At 39.5% G+C, this 20,826-nt stretch overlaps 1 protein-coding gene across 4 annotated transcripts in view; it reads left to right on the forward strand.

Moving 5' to 3' along the window:
• The window catches only part of basp1 (brain abundant, membrane attached signal protein 1), a 172,501-nt gene extending 154,023 nt beyond the window's left edge, over nucleotides 1-18,478 (forward strand). For all 4 annotated transcript variants that reach the window (XM_051928935.1, XM_028803811.2, XM_051928934.1 and 1 more), the window contains exon 2: nucleotides 16,761-18,478. In XM_051928935.1, coding sequence (XP_051784895.1) covers nucleotides 16,772-17,494 — 723 coding nt within the window. In that variant the 5' untranslated portion in view covers nucleotides 16,761-16,771 and the 3' untranslated portion in view covers nucleotides 17,495-18,478. The remainder of the gene's footprint in view (nucleotides 1-16,760) is intronic.
• Nucleotides 18,479-20,826: the final 2,348 nt, after the last annotated feature.

Below are 20,826 nucleotides of genomic sequence, written 5' to 3' on the forward strand. Positions count from 1 at the left end.
TCTAGTCTGACTGTTTTTTTGGATGATCTCTTTAAACAGGTTTACATCTCAGTAAAATCCTAACACAGAGAAAATTAAATCTTCATGGGAAATTAGGGATAACTGATCACTAAATATGGATGGGGACAATGCAACAGACCTGGAGTTTGATTGTCAGAAAATGACATAGCATGACAAACATTTTCAAGCTTTCTTAATTCAATTCAGGATCACTGGGTGTGGTGTTAAAATACAGTCATATGAAAAAGTTTGGGAATCCCTCTCAGCCTGCATGATAATTTATTCTGCTTTCATCAAAAAAGATAACAGTGGTAGGTCTTTCATTTCCTAGGAACATCTGAGTACTGGGGTGTTTTCCGAACAAAGATTTTTAGTGAAGCAGTATTTAGCTGTATGAAATAAAATCAATTGTGAAAAACTGACTGTGCAAAAATTTGGATCCCCTTCTAATTTTGCTGATTTGAATGCATGTAACTGCTCAATACTGATTTCTTGCAACACCAAATTGGTTGGATTAGCTCGTTAAGCCTTGAGCTTCACAGACAGGTGTGTCCAATCATGAGAAAAGGTATTTAAGGTGGTCAATTGCAAGTTGTGCTTCCCTTTGACTCTCCTCTGAAGAGTGACAGCATGGGATCCTCACAGATTGTTCAGTATCATGGTTTAGGGGAAGGCTACAAAAAGCTATCTCAGAGGTTTAAACTGTCAGTTTCAACTGTAAGGAATGTAATCAGGACATGGAAGGCCACAGGCACAGTTGCTGTTAAACCCAGGTCTGGCAGGCCAAGAAAAATACAGGAGCGGCATATGCGCAGGATTGTGAGAATGGTTCCAGACAACCCACAGATCACCTCCAAAAACCTGCAAGAACATCTTGCTGCAGATGGTGTATCTTCTACAATTCAGCATAATTTGCACAAAGAACATCTGTATGGCAGGGTGATGAAAAAGAAGCCCTTTCTGCACTCACGCCACAAACAGAGTCGCTTTTTGTATGCAAATGCTCATTTAGACAAGCCAGATTCATTTTGGAACAAAGTGCTTTGGACTGATGAGACAAAAATTGAATTATTTGGTCATAACAAAAAGCGCTTTGCATGGTAGAAGAACAACACCGCATTCCAAGAAAAACACCTGCTACTTACTGTCAAATTTGGTGGAGGTTCCATCATGCTGTGGGGCTGTGTGGCTAGTTCAGGGACTGGGCCCTTGTTAAAGTCGAGGGTCGGATGAATTCAACCCAATATCAACAAATTCTTTAGGATAATGTTCAAGCGTCAGTCACAACATTGAAGTTACACAGGGGTTGGATATTCCAACAAGACAATGACCCAAAACACAGTTCGAAATCTGCAAAGGCATTCATGTGGAGGGAGAAGTATAATGTTCTGGAATGGCTGTCACAGTCCCCTGACTTGAAAATCTATGGGATGATTTGAAGCAGGCTGCCCATGCTCAGCAGCCATAAAATTTAACTGAACTGGAGAGATTCTGTATGGAAGAATGGTCAAAAATACCTCCATCCAGAATCCAGACACTCATCAAAGGCTATAGGAGGCGTCTAGGGGCTGTTATATTTTCAAAAGGAGGCTCAACTAATTATTGATGTAATATCTCTGTTGGGGTGCCCAAGTTTATGCACATGCCTAATTTTGTTATGATGCATATTGCATATTTTATGTTAATCCAATAAACTTAATGTCAGTGCCGAAATACTACTGTTTCCATAAGGCATGTCATATATTAAAAGGAAGTTGCTACTTTGAAAGCTCAGCCAATGATAAACAAAAATCCAAAGAACTAAAAGGAGTTCCCAAACTTTTTCATATGACTGTATTGTTAACGTCAAATTTGTTTTCTGAGATTAAAGTCAATGTGCACTTTAGATTGGAAATTCTATAAGTCAAAATGTGTCACCTGCGGTGGGCTGGCACCCTGCCCAGGGTTTGTTTCCTGCCTTGCGCCCTGTGTTGGCTGGGATTGGCTCCAGCAGACCACCGTGACCCTGTAGTTAGGATATAGCGGGTTGGATAATAGATGGATGGGTGAAAATGTGTCACAGTTAAATGACAAAACTATATTACAATATGAAGAAAAAACATTAAGTGAGTTACAGAAAAAAATCATTCATTTTTTCCTATTCATGGCCCTTTTTGTTTGACAGTCTCAAACTAGTTTAATTCAGTGGTCTAACACTATTTACAGTTGTTGCCTGAATTTTGTTTGAAAATATTCCTGTGAATATGATTTTACACTCATCTGAGTTGCACATAAGAGAAGCAGTTTGGCTGGAGATGTCTGACTACAAGTCATAGACTGACAAGGAACTGCAGCCATCTAAAATGGAAGCATTCATTTGAAATTAACAATGTCCACGGTATCAATAGAGATTATTTGATTGTGTTAATAATGTGGCTACTTTTTCTGTCCTGAGCTGACCTGGTTGAACTGTCATTCACTTTCAACTTATCAGCATTAAAGTTAGCTTCTGACTTTGTAAAGGAGGGACTAAATGATCAAAAACAGAAACCTAGACCCATCTAGTCTGTATTCCATGTTGAACTATCCTTGCATCATCCTCCAGTTTTCATGAAAATTTCTATAGCTGTTTTTGAGTGATGCCAGAACAAACATACAAACAGATGTGAGTCAGTTTTATTTATGTAGGTATAGCTGTGCTTCCTAGCTATGGGAAAAATGATTGTGTTTAGACTATGCACGACAGGTGATCCCAATTCATTATGAAATTTGACTCAGCTGCAGGGATATGATTACCGGTTAGCAGAGTACACCTGTCAATACAAACAGTGCCAGACCGGTCAAAATCATGGTGTAATGGCAAAAGTCTGCAATAAGTAACACCAAAGACAATATTGCCACACCCAGGATGGCTTAGAGCCATAACAAAACTACTAAGGAGAAAAACTTTGAATAAAGAAAATGTTAAATGCAATGGGTGAGGATTAAACCAGGATTTCCTGCTTGAAAGGCAAGGATGTCAACCATTACATGACCATCACAACCTGTGTAGTGACATTTTCTCTTTTGATAGATCTGTTATTTTTCTTGTCACTCATTCTGACCCCAAGTCTTTCCAAGGCTGAAACTTATGGCGAGAAGTACCTGTGTACCCGATTTTAAATCTTTGACTTATCCTCCTTAAACTTAGACCCGAGCGTCACTTCAGCTGTAAAAAACAGTGCTAAAAGCATTCGTCCCAAATGTCACACGGGCAACTGTATAGACATGTCTCACGTAAGCGTTAGATCCGAGGATTACTCGGGCTGTAAAAGTGCCAACAGCATTAGTGCCAAAGGATATAGGTGTGTCTTGCATAAGCAACAGGCCTGTGTTTTTCCCAGGGCAACAGTGCAGACATGTCTTTTCCTAGCCTCATAATGGCGTCCTTAGCAGCCCAGGTGCTTTTGACAGTGATACAAGCAGTGACAACATAATGAATCTGTCTTAAGGCAGTGAAATTGAAAGTGATTCTGATGAATCTGAAAGTGACGCTCGTGTCAATCGCACATGTGCAGTGTGCTGTTCAAAATCTGGTCAGTCTGGAAAGAAAATCCAAAAGCAATCACGCTACTATTGTCCCGACTGTGACATTGTGTATTTCTCCGTGCTTCAAGATACACCACACAAATGACACATTTTGACAGTATATATGGTATGAGCATTATTTTTATTATTATTATTCATCATTATTATTATTTGTATCATTATTATACTTTCTATACTTCTGGCTTTGTAGGTTTTAGTGCTTTTCACATTTACAGGAAAAAGATTTAATAAATATGTCATTTTTCAAGCCCAAAAAATGCAATGTTTTTTGCATGTTTTTTCGAGGATAAATGTAACGCTAAGGAGGTTAAAAGACAAAGCTGTTCATAAAGAACAAAAAAAACAGAAATTGTGTTCACAGATACGGAGATTCCAAGTCAAATACAACAGATATGATCTCTCTGCTCTTCATTAAAGACCTCTTTACAAAACAGTGCATCTGCAAAGCCTATAGCATTGTGAAGGACCCCTCCCACAGTCTCTCTGTCTCACTTCCATCTGCCAGAAAGTACTGCAGCATCCAAACCAGGTCTGCCAGGTTTTGCAACTACTTCTACCACTTTGCTGTGTGGACTGTGATCTCTGTGCTGCCCTCAAATCTGCTTTTAGTAGCTTATTTATATGCAGCACATTTGTTACACTTGTTACTACTGTTGTTTGTTTTATTATTAGTTGTTATTATTTATGTATTTATGAATATGTGCTTTAAATTAATGCTATCTATTCACATTCCAATTTATAGTACAGTTCTTTACTCGCCTTGCACTTGTTCTCTCTTTATGTATATGTTGCAACGCAACCCTAGGGATTGTAATTTTGTGTCACTGTAAGCTGCAATACTGTGAATGGATGGTAGGTAGGTAGGTAGGTAGGTAGGTAGGTAGATAGATAGATAGATAGATAGATAGATAGATAGATAGATAGATAGATAGATAGATAGATAGATAGATAGATAGATAGATAGATAGATAGATAGATAGATAGATAGATAGATAGATAGATAGATACTTTATTAATCCCAAGGGGAAATTCACATACTCCAGCTGCAGCATACTAATAAAAAACAATATTAAATTAAAGAGTGATAACAATGCAGGTATACAGACAGACAATAACTTTGAATAATTTAAAAGTTTACCCCCGCAGGTGGAATTGAAGAGTCGCATAGTGTGGGGGAGGAATGATCTCCTCAGTCTGTCCGTGGAGCAGGATAGTGACAGCAGTCTGTCGCTGAAGCTGCTCCTCTGTCTGGAGATGATACTGTTCAGTGGATACAGTGGATTCTCCATAATTGATAGGAGCCTGCTGAGCGCCCGTTGCTCTGCCATGGATGTCAAACTGTCCAGCTCCATACCTACAATAGAGCCTGCCTTCCTCACCAGTTTGTCCAGTCATGAGGGGTCCCCTTCTTCTTTATGTTGCCTCCCCAGCACACCACGGCGTAGAAGAGGGCACTCGCCACAACCGTCTGATAGAACATCTGCAGCATCTTATTGCAGATGTTGAAGGACGCCAGCCTTCTAAGGAAGTATAGCTGGCTATGTTTTCTCTTACACAGAGCATCAGTATTGGCAGTCTAGTCCAATTTATCATCCAGCTGCACTCCCAGGTATTTATAGGTCTGTACCCTCTGCACACAGTGATTGCTGGTATGACATGGTATGGTATGACAATAAAGCCATTTGATTTGACTTGATCATGTTACTATAGTTAAATTATATTTTAAGTTTTTCACCACATTGAAAAACAGTACTTCAATACACTGAAGCGTCTGGAGGTTGTTGACTCATCAGTGCTGGAGCATTAGAGGAGAAAATAAAACTGTCCTCTGCCTTTGGAGGTTCTGTGACGTCAATATAGTGTTTTAAGTAGACACTACACTTGTGGGGTTATATTTTAAGGACTGTGAGCCAATTTCATGTTCATATGTTCAAGACAGAAATAGTGATGAGGTTCTGTATATTGGGCGGCACGGTGGCGCAGTGGGTAGCGCTGCTGCCTCGCAGTTGGGAGACCTGGGGACCTGGGTTCGCTTCCCGGGTCCTCCCTGCGTGGAGTTTGCATGTTCTCCCCGTGTCTGCGTGGGTTTCCTCCCACAGTCCAAAGACATGCGGTTAGGTGGATTGGCGATTCTAAATTGGCCCTAGTGTGTGCTTGGTGTGTGTTTGTGTATGTCCTGCAGTGGGTTGGCACCCTGCCCGGGATTGGTTGCTGCCTTGTGCCCTGTGTTGGCTGGGATTGGCTCCAGCAGACCCCCGTGACCCTGTGTTCGGATTCAGCGGGTTGGACAATGGATGGATGGGTTCTGTATATTTCAAAGACGAGACAGCAAAATTTTCTCCATAAAGCATGAGTTAGCTTGAAAGGGTTCCACTATTTGAGCATTTCCTTGTACATTCAGCTTGACTTTATCAGATTTACAGCTTTGAAATTCATGTTGCGAGCTATAAAATCATCCATCTCTTCAAAGTATAGCCAGTAGTCAAGATAAAAACATATTAGGCTGATGATTACAATATGGATTTGATGGTTTTATTATCTTCAGATGACACATTCCTTGTAAACACCATGGCTGCAATGATTTTAATAACATCACACTCCTGGTGGTGTTGTTTGATTTTCCTTCAAACAAAACAAAAAAAAAAGAGTGTTGTCTTGATTGGAATGTGAAACGGGTGGGACTTTATATTGTCAGTCAGTCAGTCATCATCCAACCCGCTCTAACCTAACACCGGGGCACGGGGGTCTGCTGGAGCCAATCCCAGCCAACACAGGGCGCAAGGAAGAAACAAATCCTGGGCAGGGCGCCAGCCCACCACAAAACTTTATATTGTCGTGTTTTCTTCAAACCTTTATGAAAAATAACAGTCATTTTATTTTCTAAATTTTATCGTAAAAGAGACACAATCTAATACCTATTTCAACTGTGAATTTTTTCTATTTCGATCCCAGACCTCCTCACCCATATACTGTATTCCAAGTTCAGACTCCCAATTTGAAATGCTGCTCTTAAGTTACTGGGCCCATCATTGTGAATCTTCTGTTTTATGCAAAGGTTAACCTTTTCTCAAACAAATCACTGTCAATAAATGAAACGGTTGCCTGAAATTGTGATTTATTATAGCACCCTGTACACCTTTAAGTGTAGATGTGATTTTGCAAAGTTAAGAGGACCATGAGTTGATACGCTGTGTTGTGCATCCACCTTAATAAACAGACAAGTGTCAGTGCGTGTATTTGTGTTTCCATCCGGTTACAATGTCTCTGTTATTTGCCATTTGGTACAGGATTTGTAAAACCAGTACTAATCTTTGTGATGTGCCATCTGCTACAATCCATTTTATTACTACATGTATTACAAAATGCATTCCAATAGATGCAGCACTTCAAACATTAGCACTGAATACGTCCAACAGAGGGTGTGGACAGAAATCTGCTCATCCACCTTAATAAAATGACAAGTGTGTATGTGTTTGGCTGAGCATCTGTGTGTCCTCCGGGTTTCTAGGGTTAGGAAGTAAAAATGTTAAAGAAGGGGCATAAAAATGTTAAAAATTAAATTAATACCAAATAATGGTCTAAAAATAAGAAAATATGTCTCATCGGCCTATTCTGTTTTCTGATGTTATATGCTGGCAACAGCATGACCACGCGTATGAGGTTTATAGCTGTAATGCTAATGACTGATAACTTGTTGTGGGAAAAGGATGAATGAAAATATTAATAAATTGGCATGCATGTCAGGAAACCAAAGCCACGACATGACTAGACTAGAGACGCCAAGCCAGTCCAATGTGGTAGCAACAACTGCTGCGTTTTCCCAGCAAAAAACTTCAACTCTTAAGAGTGGTCAGTTCAATGTGACACAGAGATGAAGAGGAAAAGGCCATCATTAGGGAAATTAGTTGAGTTTGGATTATATCAGACCAAATGGACAAACCATGTCTCAAATAAAAAACATGAGGTCTACATTAGTTACCTAATAGGACGGCTAGTTAGCATGTAAAGCTATTATCCTGCATAATTCATGTATAGATAGCACTTTTCAATGGGTATTCTCCTCCCGTTAACATTTGTTATCCCCTTCCTTTCAGGTTAAGAGATTATTAGTACAACATGGCCTAAAGAGGGTGAATTCAGGCCTCAAGGACCAGACGTCCACATTTTTTCTCATGTGTTCAGTATTAATAGCCCCAAACTAAATTTAACATACTGGTGAAGGTGAACGGCCTGGCCAATGAAGACGCTAACTCAAACTTTTATGAGCATCTAAACCCGCACTGAGATGGTGTCACTATAGAGAGGTCCTACATGAAACAAATTATGTTTGTGTCATTATTGCATGTTTTATATCTGTATACTGCAATTTTACAGGCTCTATGAATTTTAAAAATATTTGTAAAAGTGGGATTTAGTCTACCAATTATTGTTCTGATAAATTATTAAAAGTTCATAGAACAAAGGTATATTCAGTGTGGCCCTTAAACACAAAAACAGCCTTTGATGAAGTCAGTATATCTCCATATTTAATTTTCGAAGTTACAGCACAACTCAAACTCTAGAGATCTAAAAGATGTTTATTAAACCGGAGTTATATTAAGGGCAGCACGGTGGTGTAATGAAAAGCTGCTTCACAGATCCAGTATCATAGGTTCACATACTTTGCCTAGTCATTGTCCATGTGCAGACTGCACATTCTCCTCGTGTCTGATGTTTTTTTGGCTGAGCACAGTTTTCTTCCCATATCCACAAAGTTATGTTGCGTAGAAATTTCGGAGTGGGCTGCCTGTCCCAAGGCTGTTTCCTGCCTTGTCCCGATGGCTACCATGATAGACTCCAGCCCCCATGACCTTGAATTTGATTAAGCAAGCTTGAGAAAATTATGCATTAAGTATTTCACATACTATTTGTATGGCATTGTGTGAAATTTATTTATGAAATATGAGAACAAAATAATCTGTGATTGTCATAATAGCGCAGTGGTTAGTATAGCTACCTCACAGTTTCAGATGGGTGGGCTGGAATTTTGCCTAGTTGCTGTTGGTTTGGACTTTGTACATTCTCGCTTTGTCTATTATAATTTTTTTTTTTCTGGATACTTTATTTTCTTCCACTTCTAAAACATGTGCTGTTAAGGTTGATTTGTCAGCTCTGAACTGGCCAAACATACAGTATATGATTGTGAGTGTGGCCAGTGATGGACTAAGTCCTTGTACATAGCTGACCTCTACCTCGCACACACACTTTCATACTGGGTTGGGTAAAAACATTAATAAATCACTCTTCTTATGTGATAGGTCTCACGTTTGTAGCAAAATGAAAGTAAGACATCTATCTGAAGAAGAGCTCTGTTACAATTAAGACCTCTCCTCTGCCAGTTTATTTGGGTAATCTGATTTGAAGATGCGCATGTTAAGCCTATGAATCTGTTTTTGCTTGAGAGTGTGAGCTTGTGTGTGACAAGACAAGAGCTGGTTCCTGTGTTGTGCTCAGCTACCTAGAAGTCTGTAACAGATTTAAGTGTGATCAGAAACTAGATAAATGATTAACGAAAAGTGTGCAGTCATTGTGGTTTTACCAAGGATGAACTCGGTGCCCCTGTATCTAGGGTCAAACCACAGATGAAGAATATTGAATTATGCTTGTATCCTGTTATGTGTCACCAAACAGGCATACATCAATGGCCTAGAAGTGTGTTGCCCTCAACACAAATGAAATTTTGACATATAAATCTGTCTAAATACAATACAAATAGGGATGAACTATATATTTCGGTACTTATGGTCAGTCATAATGAAATACTGTTTGGGTTTTTAACATTGTAACATCTACAGTAACAGTATACAGTTGTCTGATAACTGGAATCCTTTTATTCTTTCTTTTCATAGGCCTAAAAAATTTCAGCCCATACTGATCAACTGCAAGATATACTGTATTTACTTAGAATGCTTTAAGTGTATATACTGTGGTTTTAACAGCATGGGCAAGGCACGTTAAACAAAGAAAGTAAGATTGCACGACCAATGCGTGTTTCTTTTCAGTATTATAAAACTAGGGGGCTTCGCCCCCTGCTTGCTTCGCTTGCCAACCCCAGTGTTTGGTTTTTTTCTTTGAATTGTTGCTATTTCATTAGTTTCACTTTTATTTCAGATCTTCGTTAAAAACAAAATTTGGAATCTTTTCAGTCCCTACATCCTGAATCTTTTAAATGAGGTCCATGAGACATGTGTTTAATGACTTTGTACCATAATTCAGGATAGGTTTTTTCTGTTTGGAATTTCAGCACAGACAAAACGATCTACATCATCAGCAGTTTATAATTTTTTTTTGCAAAGTAACCAATAAAAGCATGTGAGGTAAACTCCGTTTTTGAAATTCTCTGACTTAAACTTCAAAGCCTTACAATATTTACATACTTCTGACATATTACCTATGTCCATATATTCGATCTCCATTCCTCGCTTTGTCCTGCTTTTTTTTCAAAGACACCTGGGGCCTCATGTATAACGCCTTGCGTAGAACTCACACTATAACATGGCGTAAGCACAAAAGCGGGATTGTGCGTACGCACAGAAAAATCCAGATGCAGGAATCTGTGCGCACGCAAACTTTCACATTCTTCCACTACATAAATCCCGATCAGCGTGAAAAGTAACGCACGTGCACACGCCTTCTGTCCCGCCCCAACTCCTCCCAGAATTACGCCTCTTTGAATATGCAAATCAATATAAATAGCCTTCTGTGAAAAGACAATGGGAAAAGCACAGGGGAAAATATAAGAATTTCAGCGAATACCAAGTGGAGGCAAAGAAAAAACATACTATTTGTTGGTTTAAACAGTGGTATAATCAACAAAAGAAAGTTGATAGAGTGACAGAGTGTCGGAGAAACTCGAAAGATCCAAGTTCACAAAGTCACACAGTGACCGAAATAAAAAAGAAATCACATATCAAAGTCGCCGTGAAAAGGCGAGTCGTAGCCCACCGTCTGAGTGTCATATGAAAGCTAATTAGGGTACAGACAAAACAAATAGGCACACAGTGGGAAAAAAGCACGAAATGTCAACTTTAATCTCGAAATTTCCACTTTAATCACGTAGTTTATTTTGCCATTAAAGTAGAACATCATAAACTTCATCTTAAAATCGTTTATTTTACTAGTTTCTCAAGTAGCACATTAAATGCTTTGTTCTGTATTTGATCTTCTATGTGCTCTATGTGTGTGAATCACTACGTGCTTCCGTTCTTTCTCTTTCTCCGACAGGACACAGAATCCATTACATTCATGATATTACAGCTCTCTGAATAATTAAAATACTGACATGTATACGTGATATCATTTTCATGATGATAGGAATGAAAGCATGTTATTAAACATGGGAACACGGTGGCGCAGTGATTGTTCATATCTCACGCAAGAGTCTTGCTGTGCCATGTGCGACCTTCGATGAAATAATTTATTACAGAAGTACTGTCTCTTTCAAACGTACTAACCTCCAATTCCTGTCCTTACTTTTCTTTCTCCAAATGCCCAATCGCCACACAATCAGCTCTGTAATAGATGTTAAGCCATCTGTAAGCTTAGAACGCCGATTCTTCAAAACTTTTAAGGAACATTGAAATATCTTCGTAGTACATGTTTAATTATTCTATCCGTCTATCTTTCCAGTGTCGCATCAGCGCAAGAATACAACGCAATGCAGGAACAATCCCTGAACTAGCTAGCGCTGCGGCACCGTGTCCTCACATGTTTAATTATTAACAACACAGATTGTTTAAATGAAGTTAAAGTTTTATCTGTATAATATAATCAACATATGATTATAAAAATGAATACCATCATCATATGTAAATACGCGCTTTAAAAAGTGGCGCAGGTTGTGCAATATTATAACTGTAGTGCAAGTTTACAGTGAGGTAATTGTACTTATAAGTAAACAGTTCTACAAGGAGCACTTGATGGACTGATTGAGTACGTTTAGAGTTCTTGGGATGAAACCTTTTCTAAACCGCGAAGTCCGTACTGGGAAGTCTCTATAAAGCGTTTTGCCGTGGCTAAGGCAGCGTCTGCTTCATGCTGTATACCGATATTTCAGCTGCTGCTGTGATTCCCCACTCAGATACAGTGATATAAATACTCCGAGTGGTGCAGTGAGAGTAATATGGAAAAAGATGATCTGCTGTGGCAACCCTTAACGGGAGGAGCTGAAAGAAGAAGAAGATGCAGTGAGCGTAACAACGCTAAAGCAGTTATGGTATTTGGAATACTATGGCTATTCCCTGGACCATTATATTGCTGCAGGTTAATTACAATCAGATGCATTACACTAATAAACAATATGCAGTTAGTTTCAGTGTATTTATAAAGCAGCGTCAGGAATGTGGATCTAAGAAAGAAAGGTGATCACACAGGAACAGTAGCACTGCTTTGACGCTGGGTGCCGCCAGTCTGCAAAACCGATCGGAGAAATTGCTTACGCCAAGGTATGAGTTACCGTGGAAATGTGCGTGGCTTTACGCCAAGTTTAGGTTTTATACATCACGATTTGAGCGTGGAAACGGGAGTACGCAACATTTCTGTGCGTACGCACCGTTTATACATGAGGCCCCTGGTCTGTGGTGATTATTTTCCCTTTTTTCAAGTAATAATTTCCATTTGTTTGCGTGACTGCAATCTTTACTTTCTTTTTTTTGATACTTTCTAATTTTCCTGCTTTCATATTCTTTAACTTTCTCTGCATTTGTATCACCCCGTTTTTTTGAGCCTTTCGAATTCCACTGCTTTCATAATCTCTAACCTGCTCTGCATGTGTATAGCGCCAACGTTTTTGAATGTCATTATGAAGTTCTACTTTGTCTTTTAATTCTGACCCCAATTGGACGTGCTTTTTTTTAATTCCACTTGTTCCAGGCTGATTATTATTTTCCTTATTTTCTGAATTTGCACCTAGATTATTTCTTTTTCATTTTTGCATTTTTTTCTCTCCAATGCTTTTGAGTCTCTTTTCTCCGCACTGCTTTTTCTTCTTCACTTAGTTGTCGATGTTTCATCTATAACGTATTGTCCTTATACGCTTTATATGCGCTGAGAGCCCTGGATCTGTGTGTGCTCAAAGCCTTGACATGACTGAGTGTTTTGATGCCTGTGGTCTTATTTGATATTGGTTGTAAGTAGGGCGTGTCTTGCAAGAATCTCATGTTCTACGTCAGGGGTGTCGAACTCCGGGCCTGGAGGGCCGCAGTGGCTACAGGTTTTCATTCTAACCCTTTTCCTAATCAGTGAGCAGTTTTCACTGCTAATTAACTTTTTCCCTTCATTTCAATAGCCCTGTTTTTAAGGATTCAGTCCACCTGAATTGATTTGTTTCTTCATTAAATGGCAGCCAAACAGAAATGAGACGTGAAACAAGCCAACAGATGACCAGCTAAACTGGGATTTCAAACTCCAAGCAATTTCACTCCAAACAGTCTCTTAATGAGAAGCTGATTCTTGCTGTTAATTAAGCCCGTTATGTAATTCAATGGCTTGTTGCTGCTCTCATTCTGCCACAGCAGACATTTCCAAATTTGTTGATTTTTCTGTTTTTTCTAAGAACACAGTCAAAATGTTTTGTTGACCTGAGAGATCAACCTTACTGACACCTTCACATTTCTTTATTTTCAGATTTCGTGTGATGGGCACAGGTGAGCTGGTCATATGGCGGCTTGTTTCATGTCTCATTATTGTTTGGCTGCTAATTAAGGAAAAAGAGACAACTAAGGGGCCTGAGTCAAGTTAATTAAAACTAAAGCAAAAGAAATTAATTAGCAGTAAAACAGCTCATTAATTAAGAAGATGGTTAGAAGGAAAACATGCAAGTTCGACACCTGTGTTCTACGTCATCGCGAGACGGTCCTGGGTCAATCTCTTGGCACAAAGTCTCATGTTTGAGGTCCCCATGAGACGCTCCGTGGCCAATCTCTTTCATCTCGCGGGTCTTTTAAGTGTCTTCATCACGTCTCGTCTCCCTAGTCTTTCTCTCCCAGGATTTTTTTTTTTATAATAGAGAGATAAAGATCAGTTAGAATATTTACTTTTTCTTTCTTGCTGTCTGTCTAATATTCATAATTCTCCATTTGTTAGCTTGGTAGAGTATGCTGATTCAGTTCCATCACTTAGAAGGTGAAAAAAGCTGCTCTGAATGGGAGCAATGCAATGAAGGCATACAAAGCCTGCATCAATGCCTGTCTTTTGATTGCCAGATGTGCCTCTTTGCTAATTAGTTAATAGCGATGTGGAAGTTTGCTTTTATGGATTACTTTTGAGTAGCTTCAAAGAAGTGGTAGTGAAAATATGGTCAACGTGAATGCAGTACAGGATTAAGAATATATGAATCGATGTACTGTACTTTGTAATCTAATTTAAGGCCTGCTCAGTCACTGTCTTGAGGGTATTTTGAATGTTTTTGATGAGTCCAAAATTTATGGGAAGTAACACCAGAGATATTGGATGTTCTGAAATTCAATGAACTTCACTCTACTTCTTGCACATTTCAGCATGTGATTATGATTGTTGAATACTAGGAGGGTGAGTGGAATCCATGTGGCCTACATAATTGCAATTGTGACTTTCGGCGTTAATACAAACTGTGGACCCTTGCAGTTTTGTTTTGTCTATAAATACCAGTAACTGTGTTCCGGACGATGAATAAACTAGTTAGCTTCCAGAATATCTAAAATTCATGTAGTTTGACATAGGCAACTAGCTATGTTTCTTTTTATTTGAGAGACAAGGGCAAACTTTAAAACTTCACAACCCGAAACATGCCCCATTCATCAAAATGGCTTAAAGCAAGAGGAGTTAAGTAGAACGCTAAACATTTTGTAATGCAGAGGAATTTACAAACCCTAATGAAACAACACACAGGAACGCAAAGCATTATATAAGGTTTTATTGGAATTGTAAATGTGGAAAAGGCCAAATGCTGGCAATTACAAATGAAAGGTGAAAGTTGATTCAGTAGAAGATCAAACTTCTTAGACTAACGTGAACACTTCTAGCAGTTTATTGCTACATATAGTCTTCTACAAAGTCCTCTGAACTGCCCGAGATGGACCTGTCTCATAAAGAATAATCCATAAAAAACTCTGTAATCAGTAATCCATCCATCCATTTACCAACCTGCTGAATCCGAACACAGGGTCACGGGGGTCCGCTGGAGCCAATCCCAGCCAACACAGGGCACAAGGCAGGGAACCAATCCCGGGCAGGGTGCCAACCCACCGCAGGACACACACAAACACACCAACACACCAAGCACACACTAGGGCCACTTTAGAATCGCGAATCCACCTAACCTGCATGTCTTTGGACTGTGGGAGGAAACCGGAGCGCCCGGAGGAAACCCACGCAGACACGGGGAGAACATGCAAACTCCACGCAGGGTGGACCCGGGAAGCGAACCCGGGTCTCCTAACTGCGAGGCAATCAGTAATCTCCTGGAAAAAATAACTTAATGTTGTACTGTAGTATCTCACTCCAAAACCGGAATTCTGCCAATGTCACTCTCAATCAGTCTGGTGTGATGATGCTCTGTTGATTCATGACTGAAGACAGTTTTCCAGTAAACAGCAAACAGGATGAAGCTTCCCGAGTTCACTGGTAGTGCGAATGTAAACCCCAAAATGCACCAGGCCAGAAAATGTATTTAAAAACATGGATTCTGTCCGTTATACTGCGCTTTCATTTAAAAACACAGACATTAGTCTCTGTTTTATTCACACTACCTCAGTGTTTTCAATGCCTGGAAGCAGTTTCTGCTCCCAAGAGCCATATATGTCTGAAAATGAAGCATCAGCATTATAATGTGGACAGGCAAAAACGCAGACTCTAGTCGCACTCTGATTTGTTTGACCCTTACCTGAGTGGATCCTGCTCATTAGAACGTCTCATTCCCTGATTGGTCACCCTTTATATATAAAAAAAAACATATTCCAACATAACAGGCATAGAAGATTTGCTTTCAGTGCCGCTTATTGTGGTGTTTTCTTGTATGCATCTAAATTGTGTTTTGTACAGTTTGAATTTTGCATACATGCAGACTGAAGTGAATTGATGTGTATGTTACCCTTTGGCCTGTAGTGTATTGGCACCCTGTCTGAGATCAGTGCCTTGTGTTTAATATCGTCAGAAAAGACGCTGACACCAGAAATTATGTTTTTTAATATGTTACATAACCCTTGTAGTTTGTCGTGGTGGCTGAGAAAATATTTAATATGTTTTTGTGGTGAATTTACATATTAAGGATTTAAACTCAACAGAACCCTGCAATGACTGGCTCTGGACGACACCAAACAATATGAAAACTGTCCATGGGAAAAATAAAAAAAAATTCTCACATAACTCGTGTTGCATAATTTAAATGTCCGTTATCCTTTCATATGGTAAATATTTGGGCCTTTTGTGAAAATATTAACAGCTAGTTCTTGAACATTCTGCATTGAAAGTCAACAGGAAAGACTTAATTAATTGTTTGAATTGAAGATCCTGCTCTCTCCTTCACTCATTTGTCAAGAATCCTGTCTTCAAAAATGTACACATCTTGCATGTTTTGACCATATGAATGGATAATGAACATGTGGATTATGCACCATGAATTATGTTAGGATTTTTCTACTTTTTTCCATGGACAATTTGTATATCATTGGCCGTTGTCCAGAACCGGTCACCACAGGGTTCCAACTGAGTTCAAATCTTCAATATGCAATTTCTATATGAAAACATGAGATTAAAAACATTTTCTTGCGACCACTACAAAGAACATGGGGTAAATAACATAAAATTTAAAGTATTCCTTTAAATAAATGGGTGTAGAAAATGGTTGAACTGATAATGGGCTACAGTACATTAAAACCAAAAATGTATAAAACATCCTCTTATTGTAAAGTCATCTGATATGAATTGCCTGACCAATATATATTGCATCAAATTATTTGAGTGAAAACAAAACTGTTGTTTAATGACAAAAATTATTTGCATTTATTAAAAGTCATTTTTTTTTTGTAACTTTTTAGAAAATATGTGAAATTCAATTGTTTCAAAAATTGTACACTGTCCCTTATTGGTGTTGGTAGGAGCCTAGATCTGCAAATGAATGAAGGCGTGTGTTTATCACTCTGTGACCATGTCTGCCTTTCTGTTTTCATTTCTTTTAGACACTAGAAAAATGGGAGGCAAGCTGAGCAAGAAGAAGAAGGGGTATAGTGTGAACGACGAGAAGTCTAAAGACAAGGACAAGAAGGCTGAAGGGGCAGCAGCAGAGGAAGGAGAGGCACAGAAAGACAACAAGGAGGAGACCCCGGCAGCAGCCGCAGATGCCAGTGAAGGAAAGGCCGAAAAGACTGAGAACGATTCTCAGCCTGTTGCCAACCAGAATGCTACCAAGGAGGAAAGCAAAGAGGCAGACGTTAAGGAGGAACCTTCCAAACCTGAGGCCGACAAGACGGCTGCAAACGCTGAGGCTCCCAGAAGTACAGAGCCTCCTGCAGCTAAGCAAGAAGAGCAGGCTAAAGCCCCTGCGGCAGCACCTCCTGCGAAGGAAGACCGTGCAGCTTCAGAGCCAAGCGCCGAGGTGAAGGCCCAAGCTCCTGCACCACCTGTGACAGAAAGCAAAGCCGATGACAAGAGCACCAGCAAGGATGAGGCCCAGGCCAAGAAGCCTGAGGCCCCAGCTGCTCCAGTATCCCAGGAGGTTAAAAGCGAGGCAGCCCCAGCTCAAGAGTCTAAGCCAACGGACACGGCTCCTGCTGCTGCCTCTGCCCCCACTCCCAAGGAGGCCCCCGCCAATGAAGTAGCACCTAGTTCTACCCCTGCAGCTATTGAGAGCGTGGCTCCAGCACAAGAGGCCCCCATTGCCAACCAAGATCAAACCGTAGCAATTCAAGATTAAAAGACAGCCTCTTTTAAAAAAAATAAAAATAAAAAATAAAAACAAATATACAAACAACCCCACCTGCATTTTTTTTCTTCTGCTGTACTAACAAACTTGATCAAAAATTAATTTGAACCCTTCTGTGTACACGTCCAACGGGAAATCCCTTCAGCACTCCGCCAGGAAAATTCCTTCAGTACTTACAAGCAGTCATTGGAGTTTGATTTTTATTTTTGATTTTTATTTTTTCCTTCCACATTTATTTCTGGACTCTCATACTGCAGATGTCTGAAAATGAAAACAGAAGGGGTAGAAGCTACTAACAAATCGTATATATGCACTCTGCCAGTCCCACCTCACCCCTTATGGGTGCTATATTTTTTTCGACTCTGCCGGTTGGGTCAGTGCTAAGGCAATCAGTTCTTGTGGGTTTATTTTGTGTTGTGTTACTAAAAAAATTTTTTTAATGATTTTGCCTGTTTGCAATAGGCATTAACAGTCACGTTCCAAGATAAAGTAACAAAATGAAAGTCCACCTATTCAGTGCCAATCTGATAGCAAGTATTTTCTCTTTATTCCTCCCTGTCACTGTGTTTTTCTTTCCTCTTTTAGTTTTGGGTCTTTTAGTTACTTGGGACTGACATATCTATCATATTTAGTCCTTCTATTTAGATTATCTCTCTCCCTCTTTCTCTCCTTCTCTCTGCCTCTGACTATTTCTTTTCCTATCTTTCTCTTCCTTCTCTTTCTTTCTTTCTTGACAAGTTAATGCATGTCTGTGGTTGGGTGCACCTGTAGTTCTGTCTTCGGTCAAGTGGAAATGGAAAATAAAAGTCTGCATTCATTGCAATTCCAGTCTCTCTTCCATTCTGTGTCACTGACACCTTCACACCACTCATTGATTCAAATAATAAAAAAAGAGAATTGTAACATGGATGCATTAAAATTCTATGTAATTGTATAAATGGTGCAACAGTAATAAAAATGTAAGTAATGAACAAATGTGGAAGTATGGATTTCATTTAATCACTTTGATTCTAATGTCCTGCTATGAATCCCACAAAATGACTAGGTTTAAATGGAAGTGGACAAAAGGAGAGCACTTAATACTACAGTCAAGATGGGTCCATAAGGTATGAAGTAGAACAATCACACGTTTGCAGCAGTTGACGTGCTACTGTAGACCTCATTGCTAGAAGGAATACAGCAGTGTGTTCATAAGAAATACTGAATGTTTAGAAATCATGCCAGTTATTATTTTGTCTGGCTCCTCCTGACTTGCTGGTACGAGAAAGGAGGAGGAGGAGGTTAGGAGCACACGCTGATACAACGCATTACCGCACCCACCACACGACAAACCAACTCAGGATCCAGATTAGGACCTGAGTGCAGCCATGCAACGGGTGACACCTCAGCACCACACTAGTTCAGATGGAATGGAATCAGTGTGAGGTTTTACCAATTCTGCCACCAACCCCGAGGTTTTTCCCTGCAGGTTGGAGGGCCTACATGCTGGGCTGGATTCAGATTAATGTCATACCCAGGACAGTATGAGATGGTACGAGAAAACCTTCACATAATGTCTAGATATGCCAGGTTTCAAGGGCCTTATTTTTGTCCCTTTTTAGGTCATATCTTGTGCAGGAAATTACACTATTATGATAAAAGAGTTAACCAATGGGTGTCTTCAGCAAAAATGATCAGAAGGACTTGGAGTTGTGCTTGCCACATCATCAAGCCCCACGATTTCACTTCCTATTGGGATGCGAGGGGTCAATGTGACTCCTTTTCACAAAATTTCAAAAAAATGGGGACCGGTAACATAGGCATTTCAAGCATCGTTTTATGCTATTACAAGATTGTGGATCATGAATATGATCATTTTTGGTTCTTGACTGGTGGTCCTAGCCTTCTAAGAGCCACTAGGAGGTTAGAATGACAGATTTCCATCATAAGCACGTGGGTTATCATTTTAGATTGTCTTAAGGTCAGTGTGTATGAATACTGGATATGTTGTTATTTTTTGTGTTTGGTCCTTCACTAGGCCTCAGTGGATCTCTAGAGGGTGCAAAATGACAAAATCTATTACAATCAAGAATATTAGGACTTTAAACATTTAAACTGAAGCACACATTTTAATGTTTCAGATCTTTGAGGCAACAATTTTTGTTTATTGTGTACTTCTACCTTATGAAATTAATCATTACATTTCTTATGAACACCCCAAATTGGGGCGACTTATGCTAATTCTGACTTTTTTTTAGAGTTGTTCAGTTGTCATTTTCTAAACCGCTTTGTCCTGAACAGGGTCACAGGGGGTGTGCTAGTGCAAATCCCAGCTAGCATCGGGCGCAAGGCAGGAACAAACCCTGGACAGTGTGCCAGTCCATCGTAGGACAAACACACACACATTAGGGCCAATTTAGCATCACCAATCCACCAAACCTGCATGTCTTTGGACTGTGGGAGGAAACCGGAGCACCCAGAAGAAACCCACAAAGTCATGGGGAGAACATGCAAACTCCATGCAGGGAGGACCCAGGACAGGAACCATTACCACTGCACCACTGTGCTGACCTTGTTCAGCTACTGTATATTTAATTTTGTACCTTTTTGTTAGCCAGGTGAAAACATCTGTTTCAAAAAAGACATAGTACTAGGGTGTTGTACCGTGTTGTACCACCATTATGGATGTAGTGAGAAGTCAAGCAATATGACACCTTTTATTGGCTAACTAGAATACAATATGCAAGCTTTCGAGGCAACTCAGGCCCCGTGTTCAGGCAAGAAGAGGCCTCGAAAGCTTGCATATTGTAGTAGTTTTACTTAGCTAAAAAAGACATTAAATTAGGGAATTAAAGTGTTTACTTTAAAATACAAAATCAACAACATTTCTTTGTAAACTACACTGATTTATATGCTTGATGTCAAAACAGACAATCATGTACTGTACACTCTGGAGCAGCCCATGCACTTAATTTAAACTTTGAACCTGGGTTTCCATTATAATCATTAGAAAATTGAATTTAATTAGATAATCCAGGATATTCAATTTAAGCCACAAGTCTTATAGCAATCTAGTGAAGAAAAATGTTTTTTCGAACAGCTTTTCCAATTATCACTATCACTTCAATACCTGAATTATGAAAATTTTGAAGTAGCCATTGCAACGTTATGGGAAACAGATTTTGTTGACACTCCAGTTTTTTAATTATTGTTGAGACACACAGAAATCAGAAATTCTGTAGATCAGTTAGCTGATTTATCACCACATTCCACCGTAGCAATAGATTTATAATTCCCTTAAAACCTGAAGATTTTTCCTCATTCAGTTTAGCTTGGTAGTAACT

The sequence above is a fragment of the Erpetoichthys calabaricus genome, chromosome 6 (genome assembly GCF_900747795.2).
Source record: "Erpetoichthys calabaricus chromosome 6, fErpCal1.3, whole genome shotgun sequence".
In the NCBI taxonomy this organism is placed as follows: Eukaryota; Metazoa; Chordata; class Cladistia; order Polypteriformes; family Polypteridae; genus Erpetoichthys; species Erpetoichthys calabaricus.